At 39.5% G+C, this 27,990-nt stretch overlaps 2 protein-coding genes, 7 non-coding genes and 1 pseudogene across 10 annotated transcripts in view; 2 read left to right on the forward strand and 8 right to left on the reverse strand.

Moving 5' to 3' along the window:
• The window catches only part of exoc3l4 (exocyst complex component 3-like 4), a 28,645-nt gene extending 27,281 nt beyond the window's left edge, over positions 1–1,364 (forward strand). The window contains exon 13 of the mRNA XM_040136389.1: positions 41–1,364. Coding sequence (XP_039992323.1) covers positions 41–242 — 202 coding nt within the window. The 3' untranslated portion in view covers positions 243–1,364. The remainder of the gene's footprint in view (positions 1–40) is intronic.
• A 1,498-nt stretch (positions 1,365–2,862) lies between these two features.
• LOC120795966 lies at positions 2,863–3,069 on the reverse strand. The gene has a single exon (XR_005708301.1). It is a non-coding gene; the product is annotated as a small nucleolar RNA U3 (small nucleolar RNA).
• Positions 3,070–5,509: 2,440 nt separating this feature from the next.
• LOC120795997 lies at positions 5,510–5,716 on the reverse strand. Its single transcript, XR_005708326.1, has one exon. It is a non-coding gene; the product is annotated as a small nucleolar RNA U3 (small nucleolar RNA).
• A 769-nt stretch (positions 5,717–6,485) lies between these two features.
• On the reverse strand, positions 6,486–6,692 carry LOC120795996. Its single transcript, XR_005708325.1, has one exon. It is a non-coding gene; the product is annotated as a small nucleolar RNA U3 (small nucleolar RNA).
• Positions 6,693–7,234: 542 nt separating this feature from the next.
• LOC120795968 lies at positions 7,235–7,441 on the reverse strand. Its single transcript, XR_005708303.1, has one exon. It is a non-coding gene; the product is annotated as a small nucleolar RNA U3 (small nucleolar RNA).
• A 550-nt stretch (positions 7,442–7,991) lies between these two features.
• On the reverse strand, positions 7,992–8,198 carry LOC120795969. The gene has a single exon (XR_005708304.1). It is a non-coding gene; the product is annotated as a small nucleolar RNA U3 (small nucleolar RNA).
• Positions 8,199–8,960: 762 nt separating this feature from the next.
• LOC120795971 lies at positions 8,961–9,167 on the reverse strand. Its single transcript, XR_005708306.1, has one exon. It is a non-coding gene; the product is annotated as a small nucleolar RNA U3 (small nucleolar RNA).
• Positions 9,168–9,717: 550 nt separating this feature from the next.
• LOC120795965 lies at positions 9,718–9,924 on the reverse strand. Its single transcript, XR_005708300.1, has one exon. It is a non-coding gene; the product is annotated as a small nucleolar RNA U3 (small nucleolar RNA).
• A 777-nt stretch (positions 9,925–10,701) lies between these two features.
• LOC120795972 lies at positions 10,702–10,906 on the reverse strand (annotated as a pseudogene).
• A 1,329-nt stretch (positions 10,907–12,235) lies between these two features.
• LOC120795830 (tumor necrosis factor alpha-induced protein 2-like) lies at positions 12,236–25,698 on the forward strand. 2 transcript variants are annotated; one of them, XM_040138022.1, is made up of 12 exons: positions 12,236–12,288; positions 16,571–16,834; positions 17,601–18,243; positions 19,788–19,899; positions 20,507–20,629; positions 20,960–21,054; positions 21,180–21,272; positions 21,389–21,515; positions 22,089–22,208; positions 22,585–22,740; positions 23,676–23,797; positions 24,948–25,698. In XM_040138022.1, exons 1-12 carry the CDS (start codon positions 12,237–12,239, stop codon positions 25,093–25,095), a joined length of 2,055 nt encoding a protein of 684 aa, XP_039993956.1. In that variant the 5' UTR covers position 12,236; the 3' UTR covers positions 25,096–25,698. The 2 variants fall into 2 exon arrangements, with proteins under 2 accessions (XP_039993956.1, XP_039993957.1); XM_040138023.1 differs by lacking the exon at positions 12,236–12,288 and adding an exon at positions 15,728–15,751.
• Positions 25,699–27,990: the final 2,292 nt, after the last annotated feature.

The raw sequence follows: 27,990 nt of genomic DNA on the forward strand, positions 1-27,990 counted from the left end.
ATTGATCAGTGTTATGTCTTTTGTTCTTCACCACCTGCAGCAGGAGGCACCTGGTGGCCGTTCTTAACTTCAGAGGCCTGCTGAGAGGCAGCGAACACCAACTGATCCTCCAGCGATTCACGGAGCTGAAGAAGAAACTGGCCAGCGCCGGCAGCAACAAAAGCCAAGTTTTATTTGGCGACATGCAGGTCACCATCAACACAGACTTCCTGTCCAGTCTGCCTTTCCCCTGCCTCAGATAACTGCTGCCAGACAAGTAACTAAACACGGAAGATAAAATGAATGGAATAGCTAAAGAAGTGGATTTGTTACAGAAAAGGTTCACAGTTGCAGTTCTTCTCAGGTGACTTAGTGCTTTTTGGCACAAAACAGCGTGCTCGCTCTCAAACACAGCCATCTAAACTCAAACCAACTGACCCTTTTGCACATAATCCGATTTTCCCTTTTTGTTTTTCCTTCACAAAAAAGAAATCTTCACATAAAACTTTTTAGTTTCAGAATATTATTTACAGTTGATTTTTTCTTGTGTCAATGGGTCACAGATTTAAAAGGATATTTCTAGTGATACTCAAAATGTTTTGTTATTGTCAACAAATCCGATGAAAACGGCCAAACCAACAATGTTTTTTAACTGGTCTGTATGAGTGATTCAAGAGAATTAGCTGCATTCACTATTTTATTGCACTTAGATAAAACTTTTTTGCATGAGGCCCAGTGAATCTCTTAACACATCAGTGAGCCTCACTGTTGCACCATGAATACACACAATGCAGTTTATGCTGCCCCAAATACTCACTAGTACGCCAAATGAGGATTAATCCGCCACTGAAAAATGTCCCCAACACATGGCCCAGCTGTTTTAGGAATTGACGGTGTTTTATTAAAAAAATAAAACCATACATTTATGGGATGTTACAGATGAACATCTTCAGTAGGGACCAGTGGGTTTAGAGGTGGGAACCACACTATTGAGAGACGGACAAAAACATTGTAGGTTTGGGTCTTCTCATGAGATTTGTTGACAATTAGAAAAACAAGGAAATGTTCCTTAAAAAAGAGTTTAAATCAAGTTAAAAGTGAATCTAATATATGTCCACTGTTTTTACACAAATTACAAACAAGGATGCATGACCTTACTTCTTCTAGAAGCAAAAAATTAATTCAACGAGCTCAATAATGTCTCCTCTAACTCACAGGCACATGTAGAAATTCCATGTGTTATCACTTACAAACCTGACAAAATTCATTTGATTCGATATCTGTAGGTTGTTACATATTAACATTCCCAGCATTATGAGGAGTCGCGATGACTGTTTTCTGGGAAAGATGACAGTCATTATTTAATCTGAATCAAATGCAATATTTTTTTTTGTGAGTGTGTGTGTGTGTGTGTTTGTGGGGGGGGGATTGTGAAACTTGGAAGAAAATGACGTGCTTTCCACAGATGTTACCGATAAAAGGACGGCTATAATGCCAATGACTGTTGTACAGCTGTACTGCTGTGAGGAGGAACAGCACTTCTTTTTTCTGTGAAGGAAAAAGTAGTGAAACCGATACGAAGTGAAACTGAAACCCTTTGCGTCCCTCAACCATTGACCTGTCATGTGCTCTTGAGCAAACAAATGAGTTCATGAATGGTACTCGACTGTGCATATAAGGGGAATTCCTGTCAGACGAAAATATGAAGGTTTTTTTTTGTGTAATATGTTCGCTTCTATTGTATTTCTGTCAAATCTCTTATTTCATATTTTCCTGTGTGATCATAGCTGCAGAAAACTGCAAAACCAGCTTGAAAGCCAGCTTTGCACATTAATGCATTCATTTAAACATTCAGTTTTCCTGTTTTTGTACATTGTTCATAAACGTGAGCGTTGTTAACTGGGAGAGGTGAATAGTTTTGGTTTCAGGATGGTTTAAATCGGGTTTTTCTGACCTGTGACACCTGTTTCAGGTACCAAAGAAAACGTTGCCTGGTCAGGTCAGATTTTAAAGAGCATTTTAAGGTACATCAGATATATTTTTTTTGCTTTTTAAGATTATTTCTTGACATTTTCTCCAGGCAGTGTTTGCGGCAGTGCAACTCGCAGAAACTTTGCAGTCACATAGTACGTGCTGTTTCCACTAGGCCTGCAGACTCCCATTCGATACATTTAAGGGCAACGGTGAGGGATGACTTTAACCTGCAGGGAGAGGATACTTCAACAGTAAGTTGCCAAGAAGAAGTGATAAAAAGTTGAAACAACAGTTGGTGGGGAAGGAATTAAAAACATGCTGTGGTAACGGTGGGTGTTTATCACATATTTATGTCTTTGATATTGTTGAGGATATCTCAGTCCAGAGGTTGTGTAACATTGTAAAGGAGCAGAGTGTGCATTACAGTAAAGAAGCAATAATCACAGGTTTGGATCATTGGATAATTTCACATTTGGCATAGAAAAGGGATGAATGGACTCAATGAATAATGTCTCCAAGTCATCTTCTGGATCCCTCAGGGATTTTAACTCTGTCAAAAAGAAAATCTGGACCTGCCCAAATCACCGTAACTCACAAAAGATGTATAAGGAATAATTTTGCAGGGAAAAGAAATGGTTTCAAACACAAATCAAACAATTAGGTGGGGGAATGTGGGTTCACATTGCAAAACTGTGTGAAATATCCACTAAGTGCTGGAAAAATTTAAATATGCCAACAGTCTTCAAGTTCAACTGCAAGTATAGTTTGGGCTCTTTCATTTTGGTTGAAGGTATTAAATACTACCATTCTGAGCTCAGTAGCAGCCAAACAACATAATATCAACATACTTCTATTGGAGCTTTAACAGATGAGAGCCGTAAACAACTTTTTTTGACAACTGCAGAAAAGCCCACTCAGAACATGCTTCCTTAATCAGTGTCTCAAACCCAAACACTAAACAGTCCTCAACAGTGGAGAAGAAACAAAGTCTTCCCACCAGTTTCCTGCTCTGAAGGAAACATCTGAACTCTTCATCGCGGGCAGCGAGACCAGACTCTTTAGAAACACATTTCTCAAGACAACAACTAAAGAAATGATCCCTGAAAGTATAGTCTTGGCTTGTTTTGGATGGTTCTCAGGGTCTTATATCTGGAGACGAGCACTTTCACTCCTGGTGAGCTCCAGTGAGTCAGAAAGTCACACCTCTGCTGATCACTGCTTTGTCTCGAACTTCATCATCAGAAACTCTTATAAACTTTTTGGCACTTAAAACGTTCATCATTCACAGATTTTAGGAACCACCTTAAAAACTCTTTGCCATGGTCCAGCCAGATGTCAATAAAATCTCACTTTTGCAAGTTTGAGCTTAGGGACTTGTTGCTCTGACAGCAGTTCCAGATGAATTTTAAGAAAGATTCGAAGAACCAAAAAAATCCAAACTCATTTCAAATCGTTTTTATTCTAATCTGGATAACTTGGTTTTCCACGTACGGAGAACAGGGCCCAGGGGTATGGATCACGAAGCAAATTCAACTTGGTCTGAAAATCTGAGCCGGCTGACCCCCTAATCTCGCTTCATGGTACAGGCCCCGGCGGTGCTTGTTTGTTTTATTGGTTTAATTATTTATAGGGGACAGTGCGCATTAATCACCACTGACATTAACATCAGTGAGAATGTGCTCGACAGCTAATTTGCGCCCGTAGTCTCGACACAACTAAAACAGGTAAATGATAAATAGCATTTTCTACATAACTGAGTTACAGTGAAAATGAGAGACCTAAGAAACTGGAGGAAATGAAACAACACAATGAGACAAATATATAACAACTACAAACAAGTTAATCTATAAAAACAACAGACCATTAGCGCTTAAGTGTGAGCAGATTTTACCATAATTTAAGTCTGATTTTAGAAATTGCTGTATGTTGTGTTCATGTGTCTGTTTCTAAGGAGGAAGGGAAGTTGGCTTTGTTAGTGTGAAGTGTTTTAACACATTCCCTTGGACCGTAGGGGCTCTTTTAAAGTGCCAAAGTTTCCATCCACAATTTCATCTAAAAAAAAACGACTTGGCTCAGTTCAATGCAATAGTCATCCACTGAGTTCCCAAGAGCCATCACGTTGAAGGGCATCTTAGTAAGACAATGAGCCCCTGTCTTTCCAGGCTGCTCTCTTCCTGTTTGCTCGCTTTCCAATCTTTATTATAGCAGGATTTGACTTGTTAAGAACGCCTAGCGGCATTCAGAAAAAGAGCGTCTTGAGCATAAATCATGGCAGGCTGAATCTGTCCAAGAAGCAAACTATTCAGAGCTTATTCTAATATACTAATAATGATTGTGCAACATTTTGGCACTTAGTATATGAAATATTAAAGAAATAACCCAAAATGAAATAAGCTGATAGCCACCACTATTTTCAAATGTGAAAACCTAAAAGTTGAGGATTTGTGACTTATGATCTACAGATTTATTTACTTTGTTTTTTATTTAATACATACTGAAAATGGGTTGGAAAAAAATTAAACTCAAGATCCACTTAACATCCCTTTCTGAAGCTTTCAGCTGTGTCACATGGCCTTAGTCAGAGGAGGATAAGTCCTGCCCAGCTGTCCCTGACACCTTTCATGTCTAACTTTAGAGCCAGCAGATGACAATAAGTCCCAAAAGTGCAATGGATGAAATGATAATGGCTACTGAGTTGCATGTCCACTGGTGCATCTCTAGGACAGCTGGACGGGCTCCATCTGCTGATGAATAATAATGGAATATGCTTGAAAGCTCTGGAAAGGCCTGTGAACTGGACCTTGAGCTGGGATTGTTTTGTAAAATGTGCTTGAACTGGGTCCATGACCACAAAGTGAGATTAGTGGGTTATCCAGCTATCTTTGGGTTATACCTAGGTTTACCAGTATCACCAAGCTGGCTCACATATAATAAACAGCAACCCATATTTTTTTAGATCATTCAAATCATTTTTGCTGTTCCAGGCTTTCGTTTTCCACTCTGGTTGTAAAACAGAGCTTCTAAGAAATGGAGCAATCGTTTACCACAATAAATAATCACATTATGCATTTTGATTGCAAAAAAAAGTCTTTGATTCCAAACAGGATTCATTACAGTGTCAGTGCTTTTACACTCTTATTCCATCGCTGCAGTTCAGAATAATATGACTTTGTGATGAAGATTGGAAATAAAAACTAAAAAAATAATAATTAATCAGCTCCCATGTAAATAAATTTCAGTCAGAAAGACCTCATCAGGCATTAACTACTTTTTCTCCTCTCCTCCCCTCGATCTCTGCTTCAGGAGCAGAAACACTCTGACATTACTTTTGACTTTTGTATGACTGTTTCTCAGGGTCTTATGTCTGGAGACGAGCACTTTCTGGTGAGCTCCAGTGAGTCAGAAAGTCACACCTCTGCTGACCACTGCTTTGTCTTGAACTTCAGCATCAGAAACTGAGCTCAGTAGCAGCTAAACAACATAATATCAACATACTTCTATTGGAGCTTTAACAGCTTAGAGCCTTAAATTAATTTTTTTGACAACTGCAGAAAAGCCCACTCAGAACATGCTTCCTCAATCAGTGTCTCAAACACAAACACTGAACAGTCCTCAACAGTGGAGAAGAAACAAAGTCTTCCCACCAGCTTCCTGCTCTGAAGGAAACATCTGAACTCTTCATCGCGGGCAGCGAGACCAGACTCTTTAGAAACACATTTCTCAAGTCAACAACTAAAGAAATGATCCCTGAAAGTATAGTCTTGGTTTGCTTTGGATGTTTCTCAGGGTCTTATATCTACAGACGAGCACTTTCACTCCTGGTGAGCTCCAGTGAGTCACAAGGACAAACCTCCCACAATCACAGTAACAAACAACTTTTCCTTCAGGTACTGTGTTAGAAAAATGCAAGAAATTGCAAAGTCCAGTGTGAGTTAAACATCCATGAGTTTAAAGGCTAATCAGATGATTCATTATCAATTAATCTGCTATTTATTTTTTTCGATTAATCAAATAATGGTTCAGTCTATGAAATGTCACCTAATAGTGAAAATAAGTGCCATCACAACTTCCCAGGGCCCAAAGTTACGCATTCAAATGTCCAAAAACCCAATGAAATTCAGTTTACAATGACATAAGACTAAGAAAAGCAGCAAATCCCCCCATTTGAGAAACTGGACTCAGCGAATGTTTGGCATCTTTGCTTTAAAAATGACAGAACAATTATCAAAACTGTTTTCTGTTGATTCATTGATTAATCGACTAATGCTGATGCTGCTGTGGCACCACAGTGGTCTCAGTGAAATAAAGGAGGAGGTTGCATTTCAAGACTTTCAACATTTCAAAAATGTCACTAAAAGAGGAAAACAAGCCAAACAAGAAACAAAAAAATGCCATTGCATAAGTAGGTGAACATCTTCATTTTATTTGCATATGGGGCACTTTTGTCTTTTAAGAAAGCATTGAGAAATAAATATGATTTAATATAAGTTCAGAACATTCTTTAAGTTGCATTTTATTAAAGCAAGTAGCTGTCCACTCAGAACATGTTTCCCCAACCAGTGTCTCATTGAGAAACACTGAACAGTCCTCAACAGTGGAGAAGAAACAAAGTCTTCCCACCAGCTTCCTGCTCTGAAGGAAACATCTGAACTCTTCATCGTGGGCAGCGAGACCAGACTCTTTAGAAACACATTTCTCAAGTCAACAACTAAAGAAATGATCCCTGAAAGTATAGTCTTGGTTTGCTTTGGATGTTTCTCAGGGTCTTATATCTACAGACGAGCACTTTCACTCCTGGTGAGCTCCAGTGAGTCACAAGGACAGACCTCCCACAATCACAGTAACAAACAACTTTTCCTTCAGGTACTGTGTTAGAAAAATGCAAGAAATTGCAAAGTCCAGTGTGAGTAAAACATCCATGAGTTTAAAGGCGAATGTTTGGCATCTTTGCTTTAAAAATGACAGAACAATTATCAAAACTGTTTTCTGTTGATTCATTGATTAATCGACTAATGCTGATGCTGCTGTGGCACCACAGTGGTCTCAGTGAAAAAAAGGAGGAGGTTGCATTTCAAAACTTTCGACATTTCAGAAATGTCACTAAAAGAGGAAAACAAGCCAAACAAGAAACAAAAAAATGCCATTGCATAAGTAGGTGAACATCTTCATTTTATTTGCATATGGGGCACTTTTGTCTTTTAAGAGAGCATTGAGAAATAAATATGATTTTATATAAGTTCAGAATGTTCTTTAAGTTGCACTTTGTTAAAGCAAGTAGTTGTCCACTCAGAACATGTTTCCCCAACCAGTATCTCATTGAGAAACACTGAACAGTCCTCAACAGTGGAGAAGAAACAAAGTCTTCCCACCAGCTTCCTGCTCTGAAGGAAACATCTGAACTCTTCATCGTGGGCAGCGAGACCAGACTCTTTAGAAACACATTTCTCAAATCAACAACTAAAGAAATGATCCCTGAAAGTATAGTCTTGGTTTGCTTTGGATGTTTCTCAGGGTCTTATATCTACAGACGAGCACTTTCACTCCTGGTGAGCTCCAGTGAGTCACAAGGACAGACCTCCCACAATCACAGTAACAAACAACTTTTCCTTCAGGTACTGTGTTAGAAAAATGCAAGAAATTGCAAAGTCCAGTGTGAGTAAAACATCCATGAGTTTAAAGGCGAATGTTTGGCATCTTTGCTTTAAAAATGACAGAACAATTATCAAAACTGTTTTCTGTTGATTCATTGATTAATCGACTAATGTTGATGCTGCTGTGGCACCACAGTGGTCTCAGTGAAATAAAGGAGGAGGTTGCATTTCAAAACTTTCGACATTTCAGAAATGTCACTAAAAGAGGAAAACAAGCTAAAGAAGAAACAAAAAAATGCCATTGCATAAGTAGTTGAACATCTTCATTTTATTTGCATATGGGGCACTTTTGTCTTTTAAGAGAGCATTGAGCTCCCAAGAAATAAATATGATTTAACGTAAGTTCATAACCTTCTTTAAGTTGCACTTTGTTAAAGCAAGTAGTTGTCCACTCAGAACATGTTTCCCCAACCAGTATCTCATTGAGAAACACTGAACAGTCCTCAACAGTGGAGAAGAAACAAAGTCTTCCCACCAGCTTCCTGCTCTGAAGGAAACATCTGAACTCTTCATCGTGGGCAGCGAGACCAGACTCTTTAGAAACACATTTCTCAAATCAACAACTAAAGAAATGATCCCTGAAAGTATAGTCTTGGTTTGCTTTGGCTGTTTCTCAGGGTCTTATATCTACAGACGAGCACTTTCACTCCTGGTGAGCTCCAGTGAGTCACAAGGACAGACCTCCCACAATCACAGTAACAAACAACTTTTCCTTCAGGTACTGTGTTAGAAAAATGCAAGAAATTGCAAAGTCCAGTGTGAGTAAAACATCCATGAGTTTAAAGGCTTATCAATTCAATTAATATATTTTTTTATTTTTTTTAATCAAATAATCAATCCTATAAATGTTCACCTAATAGTGAAAATAAGTGCCATCACAACTTCCCACAACCCAAAGTTACGCAAAAAATGTTCAAAAACCCAAAACCCCCAATGATATTCACACAACAATAAAGAGAAAAAAAGCAAAATCCCCCCATTTGAGAAACTGGACTCAGCGAATGTTTGGCATCTTTGCTTTAAAAATGACAGAACAATTATCAAAACTGTTTTCTGTTGATTCATTGATTAATCGCCTAATGTTGATGCTGCTGTGGCACCACAGTGGTCTCAGTGAAATAAAGGAGGAGGTTGCATTTCAAAACTTTCGACATTTCAGAGATGTCACTAAAAGAGGAAAACAAGCCAAACAAGAAACAAAAAAATGCCATCGCGTAAGTAGGTGAACATCTTCATTTTATTTGCATATGGGGCACTTTTGTCTTTTAAGAGAGCATTGAGCTCCCAAGAAATAAATATGATTTAATGTAAGTTCATAACCTTCTTTAAGTTGCACTTTGTTAAAGCAAGTAGTTGTCCACTCAGAACAATTTTCCCCAACCAGTATCTCATTGAGAAACACTGAACAGTCCTCAACAGTGGAGAAGAAACAAAGTCTTCCCACCAGCTTCCTGCTCTGAAGGAAACATCTGAACTCTTCATCGTGGGCAGCGAGACCAGACTCTTTAGAAACACATTTCTCAAATCAACAACTAAAGAAATGATCCCTGAAAGTATAGTCTTGGTTTGCTTTGGATGTTTCTCAGGGTCTTATATCTACAGACGAGCACTTTCACTCCTGGTGAGCTCCAGTGAGTCACAAGGACAGACCTCCCACAATCACAGTAACAAACAACTTTTCCTTCAGGTACTGTGTTAGAAAAATGCAAGAAATTGCAAAGTCCAGTGTGAGTAAAACATCCATGAGTTTAAAGGCGAATGTTTGGCATCTTTGCTTTAAAAATGACAGAACAATTATCAAAACTGTTTTCTCTTGATTCATTGATTAATCGACTAATGCTGATGCTGCTGTGGCACCACAGTGGTCTCAGTGAAATAAAGGAGGTGGTTGCATTTCAAGACTTTTGACATTTCAAAAATGTCACTAAAAGAGGAAAACAAGCCAAACAAGAAACAAAAAAATGCCATTGCATAAGTAGGTGAACATCTTCATTTTATTTGCATATGGGGCACTTTTGTCTTTTAAGAGAGCATTGAGCTCCCAAGAAAATAATATGATTTAATGTAAGTTCAGAATGTTCTTTAAGTTGCACTTTGTTAAAGCAAGGTGCTGTCCACTCAGAACATGTTTCCCCAACCAATATCTCATTGAGAAACACTGAACAGTCCTCAACAGTGGAGAAGAAACAAAGTCTTCCCACCAGCTTCCTGCTCTGAAGGAAACATCTGAACTCTTCATCGTGGGCAGCGAGACCAGACTCTTTAGAAACACATTTCTCAAGACAACAACTAAAGAAATGATCCCTGAAAGTATAGTCTTGGTTTGCTTTGGATGTTTCTCAGGGTCTTATATCTACAGACGAGCACTTTCACTCCTGGTGAGCTCCAGTGAGTCACAAGGACAGACCTCCCACAATCACAGTAACAAACAACTTTTCCTTCAGGTACTGTGTTAGAAAAATGCAAGAAATTGCAAAGTCCAGTGTGAGTAAAACATCCATGAGTTTAAAGGCTAATCAGATGATTCATTATCAATTAATAAATTATTTTTTTTTTTTTCATTAATCAAATAATGGTTCAGTGAAATGTCACCTAATAGTGAAAAAAAAAATAAGTGCCACAACAACCAGGGCCAAAGTTACGCATTCAAATGTCCAAAAAAACCATGAAAAAATTCAGTTTAATGACACAAATACTAAAAAAAGCAGCAAATCCCCCCATTTGAGAAACTGGAGTCAGCGAATGTTTGGCATCTTTGCTTTAAAAATGACAGAACAATTATCAAAACTGTTTTCTGTTGATTCATTGATTAATCGACTAATGCTGATGCTGCTGTGGCACCACAGTGGTCTCAGTGAAATAAAGGAGGAGGTTGCATTTCAAGACTTTCAACATTTCAAAAATGTCACTAAAAGAGGAAAACAAGCCAAACAAGAAACAAAAAAATGCCATTGCATAAGTAGGTGAACATCTTCATTTTATTTGCATATGGGGCACTTTTGTCTTTTAAGAGAGCATTGAGCTCCCAAGAAAATAATATGATTTAATGTAAGTTCATAACCTTCTTTAAGTTGCACTTTGTTAAAGCAAGGTGCTGTCCACTCAGAACATGTTTCCCCAACCAATATCTCATTGAGAAACACTGAACAGTCCTCAACAGTGGAGAAGAAACAGTCTTCCCACCAGCTTCCTGCTCTGAAGGAAACATCTGAACTGTTCATCGCAGGCAGCGAAACCAGACTCTTTAGAAACACATTTCTCAAATCAACAACTAAAGAAATGATTCCTGAAAGTATAGTCTTGATTTGCTTTGGCTGTTTCTCAGGGTCTTATATCTACAGACGAGCACTTTCACTCCTGGTGAGCTCCAGTGAGTCACAAGGACAAACCTCCCACAATCACAGTAACAAACAACTTTTCCTTCAGGTACTGTGTTAGAAAAATGCAAGAAATTGCAAAGTCCAGTGTGAGTAAAACATCCATGTCTCTAAAGGCGAATGTTTGGCATCTTTGCTTTAAAAATGACAGAACAATTATCAAAACTGTTTTCTGTTGATTCATTGATTAATCGCCTAATGCTGATGCTGCTGTGGCACCACAGTGGTCTCAGTGAAATAAAGGAGGAGGTTGCATTTCAAAACTTTAGACATTTCAGAAATGTCACTAAAAGAGGAAAACAAGCTAAAGAAGAAACAAAAAAATGCCATCGTGTAAGTAGGTGAACATCTTCATTTTACTTGCATATGGGGCACTTTTGTCTTTTAAGAGAGCATTGAGCTCCCAAGAAATAAATATGATTTAACGTAAGTTCAGAACCTTCTTTAAGTTGCACTTTGTTAAAACAAGTATCTACCCACTCAGAACATGTTTCCGCAACCAGTGTCTCATTGAGAAACAAGGCCTCTTGTTGAGGGAACAGAATTCAGTGCCCATTAAGACTTTTCAAGACCTGCAGATGCTCAACTGGATCAGATGTACTTTGGTCATTTTGTGTTGAGGAGCAGCAAAATCATATGATAGCTTTAAAAACTGGTCAGCTGCATGTATGAGAAGTATTACCAACCAAGCTGATTATTTATAATTCAGCGAGGTGTGCCAGAAACTGTTGTCGCACTTTAAGAAAATGAAAAATATATGGTATTGTGGCCAAAGACTTCTCTGTTTTTTCTGAGGAAGTGAAAACTAAGTTATATTTCTGGGGCAGTTTGTGTTATGAACTTTATTTATCTTTGTAAGTGAAAGTAAATTTGAAAAGTAAAATGTTATTTTACAAGTATTATTGATGAGGCAGTTAAGATAGTTAGTTAAATTTGAAAAAAATGAAATATAACAAGGTGATGTTTTTATGAAGCATCAGAACTTGTTTCTCTTTAAAATGATGCCTGACCCATTGTGTGACACTTTAAACTGTACATATATCATTCTGAACCATTCATGCATTCATTATCACATCGTAAGAGTTAAAGGAAATGTGCAGGTGGATGAATGGAAAGTAGAGTGGCGTTTCTCACAGTGTGACTTAACCAACATCCTGATATCAAATGTTATTTGCATCTTATTCTCGGTTCAGTGTTTAACAAACCTGCTGCAGTGAACTTTACAAACCTGTGAGTCTTGCTGCCTTCAGGACCGATGTGTTTGAGGCTTCGCAGCTGTTTCCCCTGCAGAACCTGCAGAGCAGTAGGTAAGACAAACTGTTCACAACATGGCAACATCCAGGTGATAAAGGTTATCGATGGGCTGTAGGGATACAAGACGTCACTATTGATCACGAAGGTGATGGTAAACATGGCTTTTAATTGATAAAAACGGTGTATTAGAATCATGTACATTGTAAAATATACAGTTTGAATGTTTTATATTAGCATACGTTGTATGTACAGCAAAAAACATACACAGTCACGTGTGAAATCTGTTTGAAACATCACGTACGATATAATTCACAAACATATATGTACAGTATGTATAAAAATTTGATACACATAGTCTAAAAAGTTCCTTTTATGAATATTTAAGATTGGTTCATGTGATCATTTATTAAATTTAACCTTATTGTATATTAAAGGTGCTATATGTAAGTTTTTACTAACATCAGCATAAACAGCTGTTTAGTTACCAGTCTAGAGGAAACATTGCAAGTTCAGCATCAAACCTTACTCGCCAGAAGCTGTCTCCAGCAGCGGAGAGCAACCCCAGTGTTAACTCTTGTTTTGCTTCCGTCACTTCTTTTCTTTGCCGCTGAACGTGGCTTCTTGCCCTACTGGGCGGCGCTACTTCTTCACAGTGACATGCCGGGGCTCGTCGGCTAGCTAACCTCAGTAGATATCTGTGCAGAGCAATACATGGACGTCTTTGACATAACGTCAAAACTGTTTTGTTGATAATTTTAGTTAATTTTTGATGGTTTTAAACTAAAATACTTACATACGGTATAGCACCTTTGATATGGAATTATCACATTGCATTATTTTTTACTTATATAGGTACATAAGAACAAAATATTCACTGAGTAAACCTCTGCCATATACTTTATCATAGAATTTACAGTCTGAGCTAATTCGCAAATCTTGATGCTACATGAGTTTTTAAACAATATAAACATAATGATATGATTAATATTATCTAGCTGCAGAAGTAATATGAACACATCAGAATACTAGGGCTTTTATGCAGTGAGGAACCAGCTGGACCAAGTTGTTAGCTAACAGGATAAAAGAAAGGGAAAAAGTTTCCGAAAGTGGAAGGAAAGGAAAAACAAAATAAAACATATGTAAAAACCCATTAAAAGTACTCATGTTGGTATCCGGTATCCGTATTCATGCTCTTAAGCATCAGTAGAGGTGGGAAATATCAGATACTGAGATTTAGCAAATCATATTGGTGTATCTCCATGATATTTTAAGAAGGCAGCCTGTCAGAGCAAAAACTTAGCCCTGAACGTGTCCAAAGACACTAAATATGTGAAGCAGAATGATATACAAGACCTCGAAAACATTCCCAACTGCTGTTAGGAAGATGAAGAGCATCTTGGATTTCAGCGTTCAACTTAGTCATCATACGGTTTTGACATAATGCTGGAACACACAAACCGAATATATTGTATACAGTATGTGCAGTATTACTTTGAAGAAGTGGAATATGTTGTGGCATTGTGGCAGATTACCAGGGATTATCCACAACAGGAACAAGGGTTGTCCGAGACTGGCAGTCCCTTAGAAGAAAACCACCGTCATCTGACTGAGGAGACAATCCACAAATATGTATATTTATAAATATATAAATGGGGGAAATCTGCACATATACAAATGATGCTTCTGCGGAGTGTTGAAATAAAACGTCTTGATGTAAGTGAGATATTTCAGGATTTCATTTTTAATACATTTGTCTAAAATCCTGTTTTTACATTGTCAGTTTTTTGTTGTATACAAAATATAATGTAACCAGTGAATAGAGATATCGTTAAATAAATTCAAAAACTACATTTGGACACATTCAAAACAACGATACAAATACATGGTATGTTCATAGGGTGCTGTCAAAAGAACTAATGTAAATTCACGTGTTCAAACCAGACCGGGATCTTTCCCTAACCTTAAAAAAGTGCTGTGAGTGCCTAAATATAGCCATAAAAAAGTTTAATAATGCTGTAGTCACTACGAGGGAATATTGTACTGCAAGATCAGATATTTTGGCAGAAAACAAATATGTTGTCTTTAAACATTTTACTGATATTAACAGATTAACAACATTTCACTTTTCATTGTAGAAAACCTTATCTGGTGGGTATTACGCTTCCTAGAAGGTAAATCCTCCTTCCATGATGGTTATAATGTTTAGTTTGTGTTGAAACCGTTGGTGTTAATTCAACTATACTTTTGGAGTGCTGTCGAACTGTACTGCATTATACGGACAGGTGTTTCTATTATTTTGTCCACCCCGTTTATACCAATGGGGGTTCCGCTAAATACCAGAAACTCAGTATAATGCAGCACAGCTCAAAAGCAACCACAGACTTCATTCTCCAAAATGACCGTCGAGTTGAATCAACACCAACAGGTTCAACACAAACCGAACATTATAACCATCATTAAGGAGGGTTTATTGCAGGACTGTTGTATTAGACTGCAATTAAAATTAATTGTATAAACAGAATTTCTAGGAAAGAGGTCTGAGGAAATGAGTCCAAAGGAGAGGAGCACATCAACAATCGATGGAAATTATTAAGGAGAGTGGTTCCTTTACGAATCCCCTTCCCAGTCCCCAAAGCTAAACAACAGAATTGCTTGTCAGTGCCTTACATGACCTTTTTCTGATCTGCCACCACTATGGTTAAGGTTTTGGTTAGGTTTTGGGACTTGGTGGAGCTTAGGGAATGACCGTGGCCATGATTAATACAAACCAACACCGAGAAAGTGTGCATTAGTGTTGGTGCCAGTGTGTTTTGCTGCTGCTTCTCTGCTTTTGCTCCCAAAGTTAAATTGCAGTAAAAACTGAATATCTTTAGGTTTCCAGACTGTTGGTCACACACAAAAGACAACTGAAATGGCTATTTCTCATGTTTTATAGACAAAATGCTTCACTGACCAACTGGGAAAACAATCGGTTGAATAATCGAAAATTAAAAATAATTGCTGGTTGCAGTCCTACATACATGAAAACAAAATTGTTGACAACTACGCTATTCTTAACATGGAAGTATGTAAAAACATGAGCCTCTGGCAGGAAGGTGGCCATTAGTTTGTTAGGCATCCTCTCATAAAGGGGTGTTGGACAAGTGGCGCTTTTGACCAGTTGGTGGGGCTAAATGAAAAGACAGGGGATCACTCAAGTCGGTAGAGTCCCCCCTCTAGGCACCATGAAAGTCTGTGCAGAATTTCACAACAATCCACGTCACCTCTGTCAAGATACTTTCTTCAGCCCGCGGCGAGCGTCCAACGTTGCCTAAGCGCTAGAGTGTCTAAAAAAAGCCCAATGTGTGTGTGTGTGTGTGTGTGCGCGTGGTTGTGGAGTTTCCACCACTCTGGGGAATCATTCATTTTCACATGCCTCACCATCTAGAGCAGGAGGAGCCTGTGGCCGCTTTTAAAAGCCCCCCTAACTCACAGCAGCTGTACCATTATTAACAGAGCAGCAACTGTGAGATCAGGGTGAGTAACAGCTTCTGGGTTGGTTAGAGCAAAAAACTAAAAACTAAAAACTAAAAACTAAAAATGAAAAATGAAAAAAAAACTGCACAAAAGATATTTATGTCCATGTGTGGACTGGTGGTTAGTGTATTTAGTCTCAAGAGAGTTTCCTAACAACTAAACTTAAATTCGATGTGTTAGGACTGGGACAGATTTTCAGTTTGAACTCCCTTGTGTTTATTTAGTTAATTCTGATTTTAAAAGTCATGTGTATAATCTCTAGATCATAAATGTCATTTATTAATATTATTCAGTAAGGCTGAAATAGGAGTTTTATCATAGAAAATGTGTGTATTCATTACCTGTTATGTGCTTGTCTTTTTTCTCATGTTATTTGATGTTGCCCTTTTTTCATGCGCTGTGTTTATGTTCTCCTACCCTGCCTTATTCATGGAATACTGAGATTTTCTTGATGATGTGGAACCATTGGACACATTAGACACACTAAACTCTTATGTTGCTCTCTTGTATCATTCTGTTGTGATTTAATTTAATTAAGCCAAGTTTATATTTAAGTTTAATACTATTTTCACAACAACAACAACAAAAAATGTCTTCGTTATGGAATTCCATTGAAAATAACAGGAAGTTGTAGTTGGAGCAATTAAACTTGGTGAATTGTACAGCTAGCTTGCGCCAGCTGTTAAGTTTTCTTTTTATTAGAAATAGAAGAAAATATCACCTAGCTACTGCAGTGAACTAGCGCTAGTTAGGTAAAACGCTAACATTGAAATTTCAAATTTTTCCTTACTTTTTATTTCTCCTTGGCGAACATTTTAGTCTCCACAGACTTGTCAGCGCCTTTCTCAGTCGGCTTGCCCCGTTTTTCTGCCCGGACAAGGATGCGGACCCGGTCAGGCTCCACGGAGCCAGACGGCATCAGGCTCAACTTTCTCCCCGGCCAGGGTGGGAGATCCCTGGGAGGTGGCTGGTTTAAAGGGAAGCTCCCGAAGTTATTTAGAACCCCCAGGGGTCAGGAAGGTGTCAGCGTCGTCGCCATGACCGACGGACACCCCTCACCCAAAGATGAGCAGCCTCCAAACGGTAGGACAGTCATTCTTTCTTGAAAGTGTACGAACGGGGCCGCAGCCTAACATTTCACCTCCGAGAATAAAACAGCAAGAAGATTAATGATCTAGGAACAGAGATACAGTTCTGGCATTCTGTTAGTGTTTTATTATAACTTATATAGTGTAGAAAATATGATTTCAGAAGAAAATTATTGCAGGAATATTATAATGGTACCATAGGAAGATAGTGTAGTTTATTAGATGGTGTTGATGATGTGAAGAGGATGAAGGAGACTCCGCTGACACCGTCTTGATTGCACATAAAGGTTTATTACAAAGAAGTACAGCGTCAAGTCAAGCACCTGCAGGTCTGCTTGTGAGAGGGTTGTGAAGCCAATGGACCCCTCTGAAAATCAGCCTTGACCACCGACTCTTAAACAGGGCAGTTGTTTTCCTGAAAACTGCCACTAACATATGGTTTCGGTCACAAAGCGTTAACTTCCTTTTCCAAAGTGTGAGGCACCCTCTGAGGACCTTTGACCTAGGGCCTCTATGTAAACACAGCTCTACATATGTAATGCAATAAATTTGTAAAAGGCATTTTTCATTTCTTTCTGCCAGCATGTAGCCCAAACGATTGATCAATAAAGTGCTTGTAGGACTGATCAATAATTGAGATATTCGTCAGCTCCAGCCCAAAATATAATCTCCATTTCTGCTAGGAAGTTTAGATGCCTCAGTTTATTATATACATCTGGCACAGTTTAAAAAGAGGCCTCCTCTTTGCTTTTCTCTCTCAGTGATCCTCACATTTGAGCAAAACCTTGAGGAAAACTACTTACTTGAGGCCAGCGATCTGCTGATACAGAGAGAGGAGCGTTTATTTGGAGAGATAACGGAGGCAGATGGACAGCACGAAGAAGAAATAAACAAGCTTGCTGCAGACCGCAGAGTCCTGGAAAGCCACATCCAGCAGACTCTACGTCAGAGTCTGTCTCTCGACGCAGGAAAGGTCAGCACCGAGGCTCTGACATCTGCTGTGAAGGCCGTCTACCAGGAGGACAAGCAGGACCAACTGTGGAGGCAGAGGGATCGGACACCCCCAGGCTGGAGGCCCAGTGGCTGGAAGGAGCTCCACAGCACAACTCTCCGCAGCTTGGTAAAGGATCGTATGGACAACCCCTCCACGCCCCCTGACAACCATGTAAAGCAGTCGTCTGTCGAGGCCCACGTCTGCAGCATGGGCAGGCAGCTGAAGAAGGACCTGCTGTTGGTGGTGAACGTGGTGAAGACTTGTTATCCACCAGAGACAGACATCTGTAATTTTTACGCCAAGCTGTACCACCAAACCTTCAGTTCCAGACTCAGAAAGATCGCAGACTTTGGTCTGGAGGACAAGGACTGCACTTTCCTCCTGTCCTGGGTGAACGATCATTATCCAGGGTAAGTCATGAATTCAATTTTTGTTTCAAGTAATTAGAACCTTATATTCCACCTTATATCGAAGGTGAAAGTCCTGCATTCAAATTGTACTTGAGATAGAATATTTCTGCATTGTGGTGTTGCTACGTTTACTAAAGTAGAAGATCAGAGTGCTTCTTCCACTGCTGGTAAATTTAGTATCAACAGTCAAGATCCACAGAGGATGATTCCCAATCATTTTCGTGGCCATGTGGTCTTCCCACTAGCTCCACCGTCAGGTCAAAAGTTCCTCTTGACCAACACTTTGGTCCATGATACCAGAGTGTTTGTCAAGGGCTTTGTTTCATGACTTCGGTCCACTCTTTTCGTTTCAAAAACAAATGGCCAATGAAATTTGTTGTGGATATTCCTGGTCTCCAGAGAGTGAATCCTAGTGCTTTTGGTGTTCATCTCTATCACCCTTTCTCCAGTGTCACAATTGAGCCAAAACTTCTACATGTACTAAAGAAATATTTCAATCTAACGGGCAGATTGCCAAGACAGTTACTGAGCTTATTCATGCTTCCCAGAGGACAAACCCTTTGAAACCTCTATTCATTCTGTTAATTGCTTTCATATTATGCAGTGGAATTAACATGTGAGTTTTAGGGTATAAAGTTATTTTTCTTACTGACTTTGCCTCTCATATTTGCTTTTCTTCTTGTGAATCACTGAATTAATTTACTTCTTTAGGACTTTATTATTCAAATTAAGAAAAGAAAATTACCTTTTGGTCGAACTAGTCACAACTGGTAGACAATCAGTCATGAGAGGTTGCTAGTAGATGTTTCTCTGTTTAAGCGGTTACGACCCAAAAATCACTGGTTAAGAAAGCAACTATAACAGGGCTAAATTAGACTTTTCGTCTTGTGTTGACTGCCTGGTGAAGACGATGTGATTTTATGTAGAAACTCAAGCAAAATAAGCAAAAAATAATGAATATCCCACAGTGTTATTGGACCTTATTGTTCTCAATCCACATCTAGAATATCGGCGCAACTAAAAACATCTTCCATCTGTATCTCTCTCTATTTTACTAATGAATTCAGTGAAAAGAATAAGGAACTACTGCTTCACACCCTTAACGCCTCAGGCTGATTCATGGACAAAGTGACTCAGTTGTGTAACCGTTTAGAAAGCATAGGAATCCATTGCCGGCGAGGCACAAATCCCACAGCTCTGCACCCACAGTACAGTAACAGCAAATAGATAGATTGAGTGTGCTTTGAGTTGTTTTTACACAGTTTTACCTTGGTGTTCGTAAACCAGCTGGTTACCTTTTATTGAAAACAGCAAGTTGCATGTTTTGAAATTTTGAAAGGCACGTAGAATATCAGGCAAGCAGCTGAGGGAAATTAGTTAAACGGAAAAAGTCCCGGAGCACAGTGAGAATCACAGATGTATCTGATATAATGATTACTTTCTGTTATCAAAATGTTTGCAAAATTCCCACGACATTGTAACTTTTGGAGCCAATATGTATCAACGCGTTAGAAAAAGTCATGATTTCTGGCCTTCTATGTTAGACTCCTTCGAAAGCCGGAGCTGGCCGGTGAGATCAACAGTGAAGATCTGGGAAAGCTGCTGCCGAAAGAGTTAATGGAACCTCTGGAGGAACAGTACCTGAGCAAACAACAGGTAACCATAGCTTGTTGTAGTTTGGTGTGTTTTCATTCAATTTTAATTATCTATTGCTTGTTTTTATTTTTAGTTTGGTAGGTCCATTCAAGCGACTCAGTTCGCCCAACACTTTTGTCCAGATTGACATATCTCAACAACCACGGATCAGATTAGCATTAAATTTGTTGTGGACATTCAGCATCCCCATTGGATGAATCCTACTGTTTTTGGGGACCTAGTGACCTAATCTCAAGCACCATCATCAGATCATATTCAGTTATGAACAAGAAATATCAAAATCTGAAGGGGTAATTGCCATGACATTTACTGAAACTGTTCATGCTCTCCAGAGGATAGTCACTTTTGATTTTAATGACCCAATGACATTTTCTCCAGTGCCTATTCTATTATAAAATCTCTAACAATAGCAAAATCATCAATATGTCTCTTGCACTTGTTGTCAGTTGTTTGGAACAGTGCAGTTTCATAAACGCAGAACTGGAGATATAATTATAAACATAAACAATGAAAAGTTTTAAGCAAAAAAAATTGTATCTGATAGCAAAAAATATGAGCTGTGTATGGAAGACTATATGTTATAAGTGACATGTTGTTTTGTACTCAGAATGAGCTGATGACTTACACCGACCGTGTCCTGGAGGAGGCGAAGCAAAAGTGGAATAACGGAGAGGAGCCGATCAGAGAGGACGGCTGCTATGTCAGTCCTGTGGCCTACGACATCATTCAGGTACAGTATCAATACAACAGCATGATGTTAAAGAGGCTACAATCAATATTTTTTTAAATAATGCACCGCAAGAATATGAAAACAATACTGACGATCACTATGGTGTTCACCACTCTGAGCTTCAAAGCACTAGAGCTGCCAAGCTTAGGAGTTCGGTTTCCTGTGGTAGTTTAAGTGTTCGGGAAAAGTGCTTGAAGTTCATGGCTGGCGCAGATGAATAAAATTGTCAGTGAAACAAAAAGGCTGGTAAAAATGATAAGTGCTCGCTATCAGTAACTTACAGTAATTTTTCAGTGCTGTCATTGACTTGTACCCTCTGTCTGTCTTCAGTTAATCAACGGTATGGTGACTTCAGCTGTAATAGTGGTGGGAGACCGGCACAAGGCTCAGAAAATAACGTGCAAACTGAATGGTTCAATGCAGAGGTAAGAGGACTGCTTTTCTTCAACGTAGCGTCATTTTACGATCCATTTTTCTTTCATAATTTACGTAATAAAAACACTGTGGAGGTGAAAATCAACTGTCGTCGCTCAAACGCAAACTCCCGCAGCTTCAAGATCTTCCAAGACGAGGTCATGAAGCAAAACAGACCGAACAGCAAGGCGATCATCAAGGCGAACCTCGGCTGTGTCGAGCAGTTCAGGTACGTTTCTGGCATTTAGGCAACGTGACCTGATTATATTATGATGAAATTCTGATTAATGTAACAGCAGTGTATTACACTATGAGCTAACGTTCTCTTCTGTGGTTTATCTGCAGGGAGGTCCTCGATAAGAGGGGCCATCTGTTCCTAGAGGGTGTGCGGGAAAACTGTCTGCGTGTTCTGACTGACATGAAAGAATCTGCCCACACATATTTATTAAGCCGTGTGCACGAGGTCCTCAAGGTGAGTTTATTTACAAGAGATATGAAGGCACCGGGTGCACCGGGTGACAAGTTCCTTCATCACCATGAACACACACGCTATAGTTTATTTTGACTCAGTCCCACCTTTTCCTTCTGTTTGAGTATCATTTGATAAAAACTACACAGTCCAGCTGTTTTATGTAATTACCGTATGTGATTTATTTTACTCTCCCTGGTATTATGCTTCTCTAAGAACAGCATCAATTAAGTGCCGACATTTAAATATACCTTTTCCCGCACCGCAAACCGTTGCTACCGCCATCTTGGTAGCCTACGTTTAGTTTTAGTGTACGTTATTTATATGGCAGTTCTTCACAATAGAAGGATTTAGCATGCATTATGAAAACAGACAGGATAGCAACGACCACAAGAGCGAAAAAATAGAAATAATACCAGCAAAAAAACAAAATACCACTTCAGAAAATTGAATTGTAGCACCATACAAATATAGATCCACTTAATTTGTTGTACTGACCCAGTCTTTTTGTTTGAAATGTAAAGAATGCCGTTTTTACCGCAGACCCTAATGCACCATGTTTTCTACCCCCCGCAGCCGCAGTACCGCAAGCTGGGAACCAGCGACTGGCTGAACAAGCCCCTGTTTGAGAAGCTGCTGGCCAGCATTCAAACAGAGAGTCAAGAACTTCAGGGTTCAAAAGAATCCTGCCACCAGGTAGAAACGCACTCTTCATAACAAATTAAAGAAGAAGACACTATTTGTGCCATTTGTCTCACCTTATCTACAAGTCATTTCATTATTACCGAGCACGTTTCATTGGATTTTAAGGAAAATAGATTCAAGGTCTAAAACACCACAGTATGGTTTGTAAAATAGTCAGCAATAATATGAAGTCTTCATGATTTGTAGTAAAAGGTTTAAACCAATCTAAAACATGCAAAAGTGCCGGTTTAGTCCTTTAAATTATAATTAAATACACTTTCACTAAATTTAGCATCTTCGTTAGTTCTCCAAACAGCAAGTTAATAATGTGTTGGGTTTTTTTTTTTTATTCTGCATTTCTGATTTGATGATTGGATTCATTTTTCAGGAGCTGATTTGTCAGTTTCATCACGAAGTGACGGTAGAATATGTGAAGAGGCTCCTGAAAGGGGAAGTCAAGCTGAAGGACAAGCAACAGCAGCATAAGGCCTACATGACCGTGAAAGACAACGCAGAGAGTTTGCACAATTTATTTGTCAAAATGGTGAGACTTCATCATCACTACACAGTGAAATTTTGTCAGGGGCTGGGGGGACTGAGGCTGGTAAATTGAGGGGTTTAAGCCAGAAAAATCTGAACTGATTTTATTTTGACTGAACTTTGGCAGAAATCTGGTTAAGACACTGGTTTACGGGAGCACAGGAACATCTTCTGAGAGTATTAATTTTTAGTTTTAGCGTCTAAAACACCAAGGGAAATAATGTGACAAGATCGTATTATAGAATACAAAATACCAAAAACTACTCTACTATCTAGGCTAAGACGACCAACTCAAGGTCCTGGTGAGAGTTCTGTATTTTAGGACTCAGGGAGGTTTTCAGGGACAAGGAGCAATGCAGAAGCCAGTGTGTTGAAAACTGGCCATGACCATTTTCATATTTTGGTGGCTTGTCCTTGCTAAAGAGATAACGAAAATATTTGGAAAAGAAGTGGATCGCTTTCTCTGTTACATTATTCCCAAGCAAAATCTCTTACGTAGGAAGGGGGAATACCTTTAAAAATACCTCACGTCAGACAGAAACGTTCGCTGACAAATCCTCCAACAAAGGACAACCGGACTGTTACCGTCAATAAAATAAATGGCTTGGGCAAATTGACCATTAATTTAAGACTACAATATGAGGACTATGTAAAATACTGGGGGAAAAAATGGACCGTAATTTTTAGCTTAAAAGATTTGACCCTTTTATGCATGTCAAGTATTGTATTGCTCATATCAACCCACTCATTTCGCAAGAAAGTATGAATAAGAAAAGAGGCTTCAGTGTGTCATAAACAAGTGATCCAGGGAAAATCTAGAGCAAAAACTCCACCAGCGTGACCACTCGTGATAAAATCCTCCCTGAGACACGAGATGCGTAGATCACTGGGTTTGGGAAACGCTTAGACTGGACTGACACGGCTGCCCCGTCTTCACAGAGTTCAAAGGAAGACTGGCTGAAGGAAATCCTGACCAAGATTGCAGAAGTGCTGAAACTCCAGGAGCTCCCTGCCATACAGATGCAAGTAGCGTCACTGGGAAGTGCCTTTCCAGACCTGAGGTAACGTTTTCACACTGCACTTTGGTTTTTAACTTTAACACAGCACAAGCAAAAATACCCTGTACACAATGCTGCACATTTCACATGGATGTGCAGCGGTCTGTTGTCTGAAGTGTAACTGACCTGATTAAGTAAAAGAATAGCTTCACGATGTGAGTCATTTACACGACAGTAGGGTGAGGATAAACAAAGCAGCTTTTCAGAGAGAGCTGACAGGCAACAGGAAGTCAAGCGAGCCAAGACTTCTCAAATGTGTTCAGATGTTTCCGGCAGCAGGATGATATTGTGAGCTACAGCTCAGTTTTCTGGTGGAGCTGGCATGAAAAATGTCGCCCTGTTATCGGTGTCAGTGAGAGTACTGCAGTTACATAAATAGCCTGGGAACAGATGAGCTGGCGAAGCTCTTCGTGTCGTGTCTGTTTCCCACTGTTGTGTCAGAGTAAACAGTCTGTTGTGGTCGATTTGTTTCCAGATGTTTAAGGTGACGCGGTAACACGTCTCGCCTTTAGTCCTGGTCCCTGTTTTCTATGAATCGGAGCTTTAACACTTTAACATGCAGACCTCTGTAACACAGGACAGTGAGTGAACCTGAGTTTTAGCCATGAAGAAATACTTTGGCATTTTGGAAAATGTACTTTTTTGCTTTCTTGTCAAGAGTTCGATGTTAAAAAAAAAAAACACTCTCATATCTGTACAGCGATATGAGAGAGTGTACACTGCTTCTTAAGCTCAGTGGTTCTTAAGAAGTAATCTGTAACACCACAAATCCTCATTTTATTCACTTTTCTGTCTGTGTACAGATTAAACAAACCCAGTATAGGATGTCAATTAGCGAGAGGCGTCGGTAGGTGGACTTTGGATTGAGCCAGGCTAACCATTTCCCGCTGTTTCCAGTCTTTATGCTAAGCTAAGCTAACAAGCTGCTGGCTCTAGCTTCATATTTACCGTAGAGACGTTGAGAGTAGTATCTATCTTCTTACTTAACTCTCAGCAAGAGTGTGAATTTCCCAAAATGTCAAACTATTAAATAATAGCAGCAGAAGAGTAGAATCGACTGTATTGTTATAGAAATCCTGTAATAATTAACGTTGTGCTATGCGGGATCAAAACGTTGATTTTTAACCTTTTCCTTCCCTCCCTTCACCCGCAGTGAAAAACACGTTTCGGCTCTGCTCAAGCTCAAGACAAACCTCTCCAGAAACGACAGGAAAACCGTCAAAGAGACTCTGTCGGACGCTTTGAGAGAAACCAGTGTCGGGAGCGCTCGGCCGTTTTTCTCCAAAGTCCAGGTTAAATGAGCCGTGCGCTTCGGTGATGCTCTCCCCCCGTTCTCCTCATCACAGTCATTTTAATGTCGGCAGGGAGCCGGGTTGTACAGTACAATGTCCCATAGCATTTGTGTGTGTGTTAGGTTTGTGCGCCGGTACGGCGGGTTGGGTTTTCAGTCCAGCTCCTGCCCAAGCGATGCCGTCACTGTGTGCCGAGATGTAAAATGTAAATGACCTTCAGGGCGATGATGAACATAGCGGAGAAAGACAACGCTTGGTTGGAACGGAGAGAATATCTGTTAAAAGACGAGATGAATGTAGTTACTGAATGATTGCATAAGCTACGGTTCACAATAGTGCTGGTAAATATGGTGCTTTTCACTGCTTAAAAAATCAGGTAAGGTTTGTTGTGAGTGTTTGTTTTTGTGTTATAAAATAAAAAAGGACAGGGTCAGTATTTGGAAGTGTATATTTTTTATGTCAAATGAATGTTAAAGTTTGTTATTTTCATGTACCATATTTCCTTTTCATACACGTGCAATCACGGGAGATTTGTATTTTTTACATGTTTTGTCTCATGTCATCTGATGTGTTAAATGTTAGTTAAATTTGTAAATAAATGTGGTAAAAACCTGTGTGTGTTTGGATGGTGATCTCCTAAAATTCCTCCATTTAGATCAGCTCTGACTGTCGCCTATATAACACTCATTAACAAAGCGCTTGAGTAGACGAGGTGGGCCTCAAGTTCAGGAACATACATTTACTCTAAATGTTGCAGAGCTAAATACATGAACATTTAATGCAGCGAGAGACAATGTAACCCTGCATTTAGGGGGGCAAACAGTGTTTTGGAAATCCTCAAAGTTTAAACTCGTGTCCTTAAGATTTCTAGCCTCCGTGACAAATACTCTCTGTTGCCTGAAAAACGCTTCACAATGAAAGGCCACCCCCTGTTTCGCCAGTTGAATGCGTCCAATGTGAAGCAGCAGCGGCGTTCTCAGTGTGCATTAGCTGGGACTTAAAACAGCTCTCATACGGTGTAAAGAGCGTGAGGCTGCTGTTTTAGTAAAATAAAGTGTAAACAGTATCACTGGATCACATGACGTATCTCCACCACTAACAATTAAATCTTTATATAGAGACGAGTAGTAACTACATAATGTAAATACATTGAATGTATTGCTACAAAATAGACCATGATAAGTAGAGGAAAAGGCAGGTGATCACCGAAGTCATTATCCATCATCCTCTGGGCACCATGAATGTGTGTTTGCAAAATTTCATCGTTATCCATCCGTTTGAGTCTGGACCAACGTGGCGGAGCAGCCCACAGACAGACTCTGGCCGTCCCTGAAGTCGCGCAGCGAGAGCAGCCAAAAACAACAACGCGGCACTTGGAGAATGGTTTAGCTGACGTTTCATACAGGCCCAGGTCAGAGGTCAGGGCTTGTAATGTAATGTGACTCCGGCTCTTCATCACTGACTCTTCATCACCGCAAAGCTACCTCCATTCAGATTTAAATTACCGACATCACAGGCGGTTAAATAAATCTCGAACAATTCCAGGAAAACTTTATTCCCTTGTGAGGAAACTAAACCTGTACACAGCGAGCCGAGGTGTTTCAAGTTAATTATTTGTCGGTTGTAACTGTAGCTACCTGGCATTCCCGAAGGTGGGGCAAGGATGTGAGTCCGACGAGGGAGTAGCGGCAAATTACTATCAGCATTTACTTTCTTTCCTGAAAGTCTGTCAGTGTTTGTATATTGGCGTATGAGGAAGGATGTGCTCAGGAAAGCTGGGGCCACGGCTACAAGTTTCCCTTTGGAGAGCGAGAGGGAGGGAGGGTCATTAAAGCCACTGCCGGTCTTCTGTACTGGTAATGTCAGGCTAAACGGTATGTTAACTGGAAGTTTTGATGGTGGAATTCCATGGTGCTTTCCTGCTCTGAGCAAACCAGGACCACAGCCAAAGTGTCTCTGAGTCACGGGCTGGTGTTCATCAGGCGGACATAGTTTTATCAACAGTTTTAAGTCATTCATGTCAACTTGACATTACTTGGTTTTGGAAGCTGAAATCAAACGAAACCATTTTTTTGCAGCAAGTTTTAAGTTTTTAAGAGTATATATACTGTGGTGATCTCAGACAGCGCCATCGTTACCTTACTTTTGTTTATAACTAAATAACTTTAATAATAACAGTACTTTATGTTTAGTGTTAATTAGCAGGTGTTAGTCTGCTGATATACCAAAAGAAGATGGTGAACATGGTAAACCTCATACCTGCTAGACGCCAGCATGTTAGCATTGGGTTAGGGTTGGTTAGCATTTAACACAAGGCCCTGCTGTGCCTGAGTGCAGCCTCACAGAGGTCTTAGCTTGGTTGTAGACTCTCTAGCCTTGTTAAAATATATGGTTTAGATTTTGCAGCCAGATTTAGGGCCAAACTGTTGTATAATCTTGTATATGCGCTGTTTGGAAAGGCCAAAAGAAAATACTCTACTGATATTTTCACATTGGATATGGATACTTGTAATTTTAGGTCTAAAATAGTCAAAAGATGGGCAATTACAACTAAGATTTTGAAGATTTCTGCTTTAAAAGCCAATAATCAGATATACCCTTCACTCTGATCTTCCTAATCAAAGGTTGACTCAAGGACTTTTAACTGGAAATAAAGACTATCTTACCCTAATTCATGCAACAAAATATTAATCATTAAGGAACGTGGTTCCGAATGTGTTATGGGTTGTGACCCCACTGATTAAAATGAAGCAAAGTGTACTTGTGAGATCGCATCCCAGGTTATGGGTTGCTTCAGTGTGCTCATGAGTTGTGAGCAGTTTGATATAAAGATTCTTTCAGGCCTGAAGTGGTAAAAGTGTCCAGTATTTCACGAGACAGCAAAATTGTACCGAAAATATGAAT

Source organism: Xiphias gladius, chromosome 10 (genome assembly GCF_016859285.1).
Source record: "Xiphias gladius isolate SHS-SW01 ecotype Sanya breed wild chromosome 10, ASM1685928v1, whole genome shotgun sequence".
In the NCBI taxonomy this organism is placed as follows: Eukaryota; Metazoa; Chordata; class Actinopteri; order Istiophoriformes; family Xiphiidae; genus Xiphias; species Xiphias gladius.